Here is an 11,452-nt window from a genome sequence, read left to right as displayed (position 1 = left end):
GAAGGATATTTAAGTGAGTGGAAGTGGTGGCGAGGCCTTGTGGTCTAGGTTTTCTATCTAGAAACACAGGGTTAGCAGTGTGTGTACGTGTGTGGGGGTGGGTGTGTGGGGGGTGGATATGAGGGCCTAAAATTGGCTCTCTGATTCCAAGAAGAAGGGCTGGAGGCTGCATTTAGAGAGCACTTTTCATTAGATTGTGAAAGCGAACTGTGCGTGGTGTGCGGGGTGACGGTGGGGGACTGATGGGAAATGCGGTGAGTTGAAGAAATTCACCCTCTCCAAGGAGGCAGCTTCACTCAGCTCTAGCTGACGCCTGCCAGTTGGCAACGAGGACAGTTGCCAGATCTTCTGAGTTTTCAGAAGATGGAAATCCAGATTTTTTTTTTTCTTAAATGGGAAATCTCCTATTTTTAAAACACTACGTAAGCCAAACCAAACACGTTTGTGGGCTGAATTTAGTCTGTGGCCTACCATTTTGAGACCTTTGATTTATAGTCCTCACAAAACATGACATTTCTGTTCCAATTTGTAATCTGGAGGCTTGTTACTTCCAGACTCAGTTCATTTTCTGCACTTCGCCTTCCTCTTTCGCTCCTTTATTATTTACACACATGTCTGACTCCCTCTCAAGATTATACATCCCTGTAATGGCACAATCATGTCATTTTTGTTTTTGTGTCTTCTCCGTGGTTTACTACAGTACCTTAAATAGTATAACATTCAGTAAGGGCTGGTTAAAGAAGTGTTTGTTAAATAATGCATTTTCAAAGCTGATTTAAGGAAACTTGAAGCTCTGCTTGGGCTTTAGTCACTGAAACCCAATTTGCCAAACGCCAGATATCGGAACGCCATTTTGGGATCTCCACTTTTAGTAATAGTCGGCTGTAATTCAGTCCAACTTTCTTGCAAAATAAACTACAATATCTGGACAAAATATGGAAAGCATCTTATTAGTAGCATCAAAGACCTCACAAGACAGTGAAGAATTGCCTGAAAGAACACACATGCCTAAGAGCACACATTGGTGAACTGATAATGTTTTATCCTGGGGACATTTGCCACTCTGAGGACACCCTGAAGTGCGGGAGGACTAGGGAAAAAGTCAGAGACCTTCGACTTTTTCCCACCTGCCCTTGACTAAAACTCTCTGGTTCTTCTCCCCACCCCCAGCATTAGATATTTGACCTTTTTGGAGAAACAGGTGAGCAGTGCTTTGGGCTTTAGAGTGACAAGAGGTCAGAAACCTCGTGTGACACACCCATTTCCCTGTGGCAGGGTGGTGGCTGGGCTTTCTCCACCGAGCTTCCTCCCCTTATAACTCACTCTGATAAGGCCAGTCCTAAGAGAAATGGCTCCTGGCCCTGTCGGTAATGGAGCTGTTAGCATCAGCCTCAGGCAGTACCACTCTTACTGTCTGGGTCCTGCCCCAGCTACTCTCCTCCTAACAGAGCGAAGGGTCCACTGGGCTCAGTTCCAGTGCTGTGCTCTCCCCTCACCGTGCTGAGCGTATTGGACAGTGGAACTTCCTACCGAATGACGCTGTTGTGTGTACGTGTGAAGTGGGGGTGGAGAGGCGTGGATAGAGTTTGGCCATGAGGTTGGTCGCTCACAAGACCCCACGGGGTGCTTGATTATAGGACCCAAGGCAGGTTACTGAAAACAAACAAACTATTAGTCATTCGGGGAACTTTAAGAAGCTGGGTTTGTGCAGGGTTCCCTGGATCAGATTTATTACGGTGATAATGTGAGAGTAGCCAAGTCATGATGACAAAACTGTACCTAACACCAGTCTTGTTGTAAGACTTGGATTCCCAAATCAGAGAGTGTTTCTATTCAGGTGCCAGATATGTAATAAATGCCTATATAATGGGAAGACTTAATTAATGAGGTGATTAAAATATACAGCCCGTCTGGATCTTTGCTTATTACTCCCTGTGCCCACAGCCAGACCCTCCTGAGGCCACACTCTCCCTGCTTTGCAATGAGTTCTATCCAGTGCTGAGTGCTGGGATTTACTTAATCACATGTCTTAGACCCAGACACATTAGTGACAAGAGTAAGAACATGGACACCATGCTAGCAATGAGCTAAGTATACTGTTAATTATAGTCAGTGACATCCCAAAAAGTGAGACCTCAGATATTCTTTGAGATGTCACCACACTCTGGGAAAAATTATATGCTTTTCACAAGCAAGCACTTCTGTCTTCAATAATTGTTTTAGGGAAAGGAGAAAGGAAAACTTATACTGCAAATGGGACTGCAAATTAGTACAACCTCTATGGAAAACAGTATGGAGATTCCTCAAAGAACTAAAAGTAGACCTGCCATTTGACCCAGCAATCCCACTACTGGGTATTTACCCAAAGGAAAAGAAGTCATTTTATCAAAAAGAGCTAATCGATGGGCACATATGGCGCAAAGAGATGTAAAGGTCATTGTAAATCAACAAGGGGGAGGGGTAAAACTTACCTCTGGGGTACAATGAACACTATTCAGGTGATGGGTACACTAAAGCCCTGACTTAAGCATTATAAAAAGTATCCATGTAACAAAAACATTTGTCCTCTCTTAATATTTTGAAATAAGATATTGTTTCTTTAAAAAAAGTATTTGAGATGATCTGTCATCTCTTAATGAAATTATTTATTTATTTTTTTTTTGAAATATACAAAATAGAAAAACATGTTTATGAATATACATAGCAGTTTTATTCCTATAACCAAAAATTGGAAACAATCCAAATGCCCACCAATAAGTGAACGGTTAAACAAGTCATGGTATATTCAAACAATGGAGTATCGTTTTGCAGAAAAAAGGAACAAAATACCGTTATATAACACTATGGATAAATCTCAAAACATTACATTGAGCAAAAGTAGCCAGAAACATAAGAATACTTAGTGTATGCTTCTATTTACATGAAATTCTAGAACAGGCAAAACTAATCTAAAATGATATAAAACACATTAACAGTTGCCCAGTGTAGGGAATTCTTCAAATCATTCAATAGCTGAGAGGGTGCCCTGATGCTAGTCTATTCTTGTAAACTGAAACAGGACTAAAATCATGATTAGGGTACACGGGCTCCCCGTAGTGTAAGAGCGTGCATTGTTCTTGCCGTTCGGTGTCTATGGATCAATAAACCATCACTATTAAAGTAATAATAATAATAATAGCATCTATAAGAGCAAAAGGTATATCATACTTAATATCTACCAGGCACTGGAATGCTTTCACATGCCATCCCGTTTATTCACAGCAAAACACCATATGGTCAGATTATTCTTGTTTTATAAATAGAAAGGGAAAGCACAGAAAAGTTAAGTAATTTACCCAAAGTCCCACAGCTATTAAATGGCAGAGCTGGATAATGAACCCAGGCAGTCTGGCCTTGGAGCCTCTGTTCTTAACCATGAGCTGACTCGATGACATGAACATGTTCTACCTACATAGCATTCATTACAGGAAAAGATTGATTTGGTGAGTTCAATGAAAAGTTGCCTCTTATTTGAATTAGCATTAAAATCTGTAAATTTGGGGAAAACCCCCCTACGTGGGGTTATTACCTTGTTATTTAAGGTTTGAGAAAAAAATTTACCTCCTCCCTCCAAGTGAAACAAAACAAAAACAAAACAGCAAACATGAAGCTGACTCTACACAGAGGATTGGGGTTTTGGAGGGCTTGTATTATCCAGATTATTGGATTCATACAGTGGTAAGCGCCTTGCTTAACCAGGCTTGTGTAAATGGGATCAGTTCCTTGATCTGTTTGCAAGAGAATTTTTCAGCCTGTCACTAAGAGCCAAATCCTTCTTTTCTGCTCTTCTGCTCCTAAAGATATTTATAATTTGTTTTTGTGATTTATCGAAATTTGCCTGGCTGTGGGAGAACTGCATCTTTTAAGTTGCAGTTTACTTAACTCTTGACTGCCTAGTCCACTCCTTTTGGGAAACTTTGTCTTCTTAAAAGATGTTTCCATGAGATCATATTCTCATCTGAAGTTTATAAAATAGCATGCCTAATAACACACAATTTATCCTCCCATTTTCTTTATTGAGGTACTCAGACACAATGGGTGGTTGTGGGTATACGAAGATGGCCACAAATGCCCTTATACATTAGCTTCTGTTTAATAAATTTGGTGGCGAACCTTGGTTAAAACTGGTTTTAGGAAACTAATTAGCCTCATAAATTCATGGTGGTAAAAGCTATTTTCTAACTAAACTGACTTTTTTTTTTTTTTGCAATGTCATTAGTATCTAAAAACAGCATTCCATGATTATCCCAGCTGTTTACTTTGTTTGGATAATTTTTCTAAATACACAGAAAACACCAAAAATTTTGATCTGTGTTAGTCCCTCACTTCTATGCTATGTATCCTTTATTGATCAACCTCTTAGTGGGATATAGGAGTGGATTGTCTTTTCTTTAAATGAACACTTCTCACTTAAAAAGTTAATTTCTTCTATCTTCCTCTTTATCTTGTTTTTCTTAATTCTTCTCCCACGCACCGTCTTTCTCACTTTAACTTCCTGCTATGCCTCTCTGCCAGAATCTATATCTTTTTTCTGGTGACCTGGAGATTGGTAACAATAGTACTAACAGTCTTGGGCCAGGATCCCGGCCAGGCCAGCAGTAGTAGGGAAGAGAGATGAGAGTGACCATTCGGCTTGGCTGGTTTATTGGTTTTGAGTTGCACCGATGGGAGGCAATGAGGAAATAGAACATATTTTATTCCATCTAATATGCCTTTATAGAAGGCATCCTAATTTTACATGACATGGGAGAAAGCATATCTCCTCAATTCTTTCCCCCTGGGCATGGCAATAAAACAGAAATGCATAAACATTTGAGAGGCAGGGATTTATTCCTCCAGGGCCTGCCTGAATTATAGGGCATTCTGGCGTTTCCAATGTCACTGACGATGCTGCAGCAGATGAAGATTGATTTCTTTGGCTGTTGTAACAAATTATCACAAATTAGTGGCTTAAAACAATACAGACTTACAGTTCTGATGGTCAGAAGTCCTAAAATCAAGGAGTGGGCGGGGCTGCGGGGCTCCTTCTGAAGGTTCTAGGGGAGAACTCGGTCCTCACTTTTTCCAGCTTCTAGAAGTGGCTTATATTCCTTGGCTTCTGTTCCATCTGCAAAGCCAGCACGCGCATCACTCTGATGTCTGCTTCTACTGTCACATCTCCTCTCACTCTGAGACCCTGCCTCCCTCTTACAAGGACTCTTGTGGTCACATTGGGCCCACCCACATGACTGAGGAAAATCTCCCCATCTCATGATCCTTAACTTCATCACATCTGTAAATCTGCTTTGTCATGCAAGGTAAAATACTCACCGGTTTTGGAGATTAGGACATGGACATCTTTGGGGGTCCACTATCCTTCCCACCACATGCCTGTTTACAATCAGGTGCTTACCTTTTACTGCTATTGACATTAGTCTGAGGCAAATTGGAGTCAGAGGGATTATAGCATTTTTAGTGCTATTTTTACCTTTTTTGAATCTTCCCCATAGGAACCAAAATAACAACTGTGCTCTGATCAATCTAAAGAACAACATGAGTTCAAACCCCCAGAGCTCTGTTGATCCATGCATTCTCGGCGCTTGACGCAGAGAATCTACTGGGTTTTGAAATCTTAGTGCTAATGGCTGGTACATTCCTGAGGTATTGTGCCCACCAAAGATATAAAGGAAATCTAATCCCCTGGATAAAGGTTCCAAATCCATAAAATTCCAACTCTGTCTCTCTACTAAGATCTGACAGTTATGAGAGCTTGCGAGAGTTGTTACTGTACCTTCTCATGGCCAGTTTCCACAAAGCATGCTATAAGAACCTTGCATCACCCACATTCAGTGTGCAATCTATTGTTAGCTTCAGTCAGACCAGAAAATGCTTTTCTATTGAAATTTTAAGAGTGGTGCCTCATCCAAAAAAAAAAAAAAAAAAAAAACTAAAAACAAACAAACAAACAAAAAATGCTCTTTATTCTCTTTGTCTCCATACTTTAGAGAAGCCAGTGTGGAGAGTATGAGGGGAGGAATGACCAGTGAGGCAGACACCAGGTGGGGTAGAGGTGGGGGGCTCGTAAGACACACAATCTTCATCCTAAGGACAGTGGGAAGTACTGAGGAAGTCTAGGTAGATGAGGAGAGGAGGCCAAGGGAAAAGTCAGGGCTGACGACTGGGTATTTTGGCTTGGAGACACTGGATGGACGGCAGCTCCATTAGCTAAGATGGGAAGACAGAGGAAGACGAGCAGAGAGCTTGGACGCAAGATGCAGGGTAAGATGGAATCCCCAGTGGGATGTCCAAATGGACATGGCAACCAGGCTACAGGAGTCTGAGGCTCAGGAGAGAGGTTTAGGCTTGTAACGTGGATTTCTGACTCATCAGTGTAAGGATGGCATTTGGGGACTCTCCTGGAGACAGCACACAGAATTAGAAGAGAAGATGGCAGAAGACAGAGACCCAAGGAGCAACAACATGGAGAGGTAATTGGAAAATCAGAAAGATTAAAGATGAAAACATCTGTACCCATTTCTTGGGTCCTATTATTGGAAGCATGTTTGGTCACCGTTAAATGTGACTTGAAAATTGTTTCTTTATGTCTAAAACAGGGACAGTAATTCCTCACTTGCATCACCAGGTTATGAGATTCAAATGGAAAAATGTGTTTGAAAATATTTTGGGAACTGTCGCACAGAATGCCGTGTTTCTGCTTTCAGTGGCAGCAGTAGCAGCAGTTTCTGATTCAGAAGATCTGGGGTGAGACCTGGGACTCTGAATGACCCGTAAGTTCTCAGGTTATGCTGATGTGACCGGTTCAGGACCATCCTTTGACAACCACTACATAATACAAAGGTACAGAATTACCGTTTTGATTTCCTAACAAAACTCATTGAGTTTTCCTTTGATAATTATGTCTCTTTCATCCTCTAATACGTCGAAATTTCTGCACCCTGTTTCACATCTGGCGACATCCAGTCACACAAGTGAGAGGTCAGATCACCGCAGTATTTTGTTGATTGTTCACAGTAGCGATCAACGACTAACGAGGACAGGAACAAGATAGGATATTTCTTATGGGGAGAAGGAGATAAGAACTCTTTGGAGTTAGAGGTGGGATTTCTTTTTTTCCCCCAAAGTCAATGAGATATAAAATGCTACTTGTTACCAACTTTCAAAAATCCCATTAGAGACCTTGTAATTTGATCCAGAGGGACCAGCATGTGGAGAGCCAGGTAAGAGGAAAAATTGACCTCATCCGTCAGTCCTTTCTTAAATCCCGAGGAACGCGTGTACCTCAAGACTCCCTTCTCCAATCCCACAAAACAGGGAATCAGGAAAACACATTAGCACCCTGGTACAGACCAGGACCACAGAGCTGGGAGGGGACGAGGCGCCGTCAATGCAGAAGGAAGCTGGGGGAGGGGAGGGAAAACTTCCCCCTCAGGAGCATCTGCCGCGCGGCCGCGGGAAGAGCGGGACGTGGGGACGCGCACCTCAGCCCTCAGCCCCACACGCTGCCTCGCGCATGTGGAAAGTGAGGCATGAGGGGAGCTCCGAAGGCTGCATTTGAGGGAAGATCAGGAGAGATAGAACGTTCTGCCTCACCTCTTCCCTCCCGGAGGCCATTTCTCCATTTTTAACCGGGATAAAGAAGGGGGGCGCCGGCTCAGTCAGTACAAGCCCAAACAGCGCCTTCCGCGCCGCGGACCCCGCCTCGGCCCCCGGCCCAGGCCGGAGCGGTGGTCTGAGGGGTCCCTTAAGTTACTCCGCGCAGGGGGAGGGGTCGCCACGCTCCTGTCCAATCACGGCGGCCGCTCCGGGCAATTTGCATACATTATGCTAATAACAGACCTCCCGCTCCGCTCCCACCCAAGCTCCCCGCCCCCGCAGGGTCCCCCGCGGGCCAAGGTGAACGCGTTACGGTGACGAGGCGGGCGCCCGCGTTGCCTGCGAGGGGGCGCTGTGCGGCGGGAGCTGCGGCCGGACGCGGGCGCCGGCGGGGTCGGGGGCGGGACGTCGCGACCGAGCGCGCGCTCACACAGTCTCTCACACACACACACGCGCGCGCGCGAGCATCCCGGAGGGTATTTAAGGCTCGCGCTCGCGGCGCTGAGGAGATACTTCGGCCTCGCGACTCGCGTCCGCCGCTTGGCTGCATTTCGTTTTCCTCCGTCCTCTCCCCCTGGGACGCCGCCTTCCCGCGGGCTCCCGCGGGCTCCCTCAGCCTCTTTGCCCCGAGCTGCATCCAGGTGGGAGACAGGGCGGCGTGAGGAGACACCGAATCGGTGGCATCAGGCAAACTAGCGGACGCAACAGGTCCGGTGCCCCGTGGCGAGGGGAGCGGCGGCCTCGCCCGCGTCGCTCGGACCCTGCGCTGCGCTCTCGGGCGCCTCGGAAGCGGTGTCTGCCCTCGGGGACTCGGGGGAGCTGTCCGAGCGGGCTTCATTTCGGTGTTTACCCCGTCGCCCCCCACGTCCGCCGACGGAGGGTGCCCTTCGCGCGGGCTGTGAGGCGAGGAGGACGCGGAGGATGCTGCTTGCCCGCCGCTCTCGGCGCTGAGGAAAGCGGGGTCCATCTCCGCGCCCCGGCTCTGACCGCCGCCAAGTTGTGCGGCCACAGGGGCTGAACTTTGGAGGGATCGTCCTTTTTTCTTTCCTTTCGCGATTACTGGGGGCGATAGAGGGCGGGAGCGAAGCCGACCCTGCCACGATGCTGGTGAAGAAGCACGCGGGGAAGGGGGCGGCCCGGGATCCCGCGTCCAAGGACCCGAGCCCTGCCGGGCAGCGTTGTGCCCGGACCGTGACCCCGTGCGCCGTCCTGGCGGCCCTCCTGTCGGTGGTGGCCTTGATGTCTTGTCTCTACCTGGGGGTGAAAACCAACGACCTGCAGGCGAGGATCGCTGCTCTGGAATCCGCCAAAGGGGCCCCTTCCGTTCGGCTGCTGCCGGATCCCGCGGATCAGCTCAAGGCCATGGTGCAAGAGAAAGTGGAGCGACTTCTGGCTCAGGTGTGAAGGGCTGGCGTGTCTTGCACGTGGAGAACGTGGTGCACAGGCGTGATTCCGTGTGTGCCCTCCCTCACCGAATGCACACTTGGTGTGGCCGTGTGCGCGCGTTGGGTGACGATCCGCACGGACCGTGGCATATATTGGCACATGCACGTGCCTTGATGGTGCCATCCCTGCCTTTGTCATCGTCCCTCGCTCTCCCTGCGTGTTTCATGCCAAACGCATATAAACGTCTAAAAGGGGGAAGGGTGGCGAGAATGGCAACGGGGTATTTTATGTCCTTTTAGTTTTCTGAAGTTGCATAGGAGCCTCTCCCAATTATGTGGAGAATGTTTCTTGCAGACACAATGTATCTTTCATGGGTTAGGAGAAGGTCAGAGCCGTAGGTGGTGTTAATATATAAAAGGTAATCCCCCTTAAAAGTGAAATAACACCATGTATTTAAAAATCAATAACTTCACACGTTGAATATTTTCGTATTAACAGTCTGATTTTTTTTTTTTAAAGTAGCTTTATTTTTGGTAAAGGATGCAGGGCCAGGGATGTTTATGAATGCAGACTCATTCGAGTGGAGAGTTAAAAGGAATTCATGTTATGTTTAAGGGCACCTTTAGACTAGAGTTAGGGGGTTTTCTGGCTCTTGTTCTTCCAACAAGGAGGCTGTTTGTCAGTAGTTGCAGCACAGCGTGATAAAGCAGTTAACCTCCCTGTATAAAATATTGACTGTTGACCTTCATGTATGCAATATTGGCAGTTGCAGTTTTATACTAACTGCAACATGTTAGTGCCGGCTTTACGCATGGACTGCGTGTGCTTGAGCTGAGGGAGAGAGTGGTGATAGTTGGAGAATGGAGAAAGATGTTATACAAACCCAGCAATCTTGATACCACGTCAATGGTCATTTTCTTTTTTTTTTTTGGAAGCTGTGTTTGGGCACAGTTACATTTTGACTAAAATCCAAGTAGGCATGTAAATATTAGTTATGCAGGCTATCGAATGCTGGTAAATCGAGCCTGTGGACAGAGTCCCTAAGGACTCCATTTCTCTATAATGCTACTGATGATTGTTAATACCTCTTCTTTTCCTACAGAAATCCTATGACCATATGGCCAAAATAAGAATCGCAAGAGAAGCACCTTCCGAGTGTAACTGCCCAGCAGGTAAAATGGAACTTATTTAACAAGGTTTCCTCCAGAGCAGAGCACTTGAAAACAAAGGTCCTGTGTCTGTCAACTCTCTCTATAATAATAGTAAAGAAAGAATGCAGACCCAACTTGCTTTAATAAAATCAACATGTCTCAGTGAAAAGGATGGCAAATAAAAGCCCTAAATATTATTTTAAGCAGCATACCACTGTGTGTTATGGAAAAGCAAAGGAGATAGAGATGATCACCAAGGAAAATACAGGCATGATGATGTGCAAAGACAAACTTCTTTGAATTCACAGATTGAAAAATATTCATCAGGTTTATTAAATTATCTTAATGTCTGGTGAAATGGACTGTAGAACTGTTAGATTCTGAATTCCCTGGTGGCCAACACTGCAGTAGTGCAGGATTTTTTTTTTTTTTTTGGTTCCCTTTGGCATACAATTACGTTAGTAAAGCACCTTCACTTCCTTTCCTGCTCTTTTTCTATTCTATCAAAAAGGTTCTGTATCCAATCCTGTAGTTAAAGATAAGAACTGAAGGGAAATTAGTTCTTTACTTGAGCTTCCCATTATAGACTATTGCATTCTCGGTGACTTTTTAGAAAAGGCTCATATTTTTACCTTTTTTTTTCTGTGCAGCTTCAGGGAACTGTGTTAAGGACAGCATGTTAGTGGAAGGATGGAGAAGAGGAACATCATGAGTAAAGTTCCCTGGGTGGTCATTAAATCTTTGACCTCTGAGGCTTGGTAGTCATCCACAGACCTCACAATTTAGAAGCCCTTGGAATATGGCCACTGGAAAGCAGATAAACATTGTTAATGCATTTATGAACATTTTAGTTTCTTTCATCATCTCACGGTAGTGAGTCTGTTCATTTTCTTTAATATCCAGGAATGTGATACTTAGCTACTTATATATAGAAAAGCTAGTTTCTGTATTTTTTTCATATTCTGAGATTTTTTTTTCCCTTCATGATAACTTGTTTTGACACAGCTAAACCAGGCACCATGTTTAGCAATTTTAAATGTCAACTCCAGGTTGTACCTTATATAAATGTTACTATTTATATTCTGTTACATTGTTGACCAGAATGGAACTGTATTTTCACATGAAGCTCTTTTGACTGAGAAGACATACACTTTAGGTACCAGAAAAACGAAGAGTTAATGTTCGACATTGTAGACTTCATTCTTAGTTGTTTTAAGTTGGGAAAGACCTCAGAAGTCAGATATTCAAGGAAGGCACTTTTCTAGTGCAGGAATTAATTCACA

General features: G+C 44.8%; 1 protein-coding gene across 1 annotated transcript in view; it reads left to right on the top strand.

Moving 5' to 3' along the window:
* Positions 1–8,733: 8,733 nt before the first annotated feature.
* COL25A1 (collagen type XXV alpha 1 chain) overlaps positions 8,734–11,452 on the top strand; it is a 351,459-nt gene continuing 348,740 nt past the window's right edge. The window contains exons 1-2 of the mRNA XM_069459052.1: positions 8,734–9,030; positions 10,121–10,190. Coding sequence (XP_069315153.1) covers positions 8,734–9,030; positions 10,121–10,190 — 367 coding nt within the window. The remainder of the gene's footprint in view (positions 9,031–10,120; positions 10,191–11,452) is intronic.

The sequence above is a fragment of the Eulemur rufifrons genome, chromosome 26, assembly GCF_041146395.1.
Source record: "Eulemur rufifrons isolate Redbay chromosome 26, OSU_ERuf_1, whole genome shotgun sequence".
In the NCBI taxonomy this organism is placed as follows: Eukaryota; Metazoa; Chordata; class Mammalia; order Primates; family Lemuridae; genus Eulemur; species Eulemur rufifrons.
The sequence above is the reverse complement of the archived record's forward strand: the minus strand, read 5'-3'. Positions and strand labels throughout refer to the sequence as shown.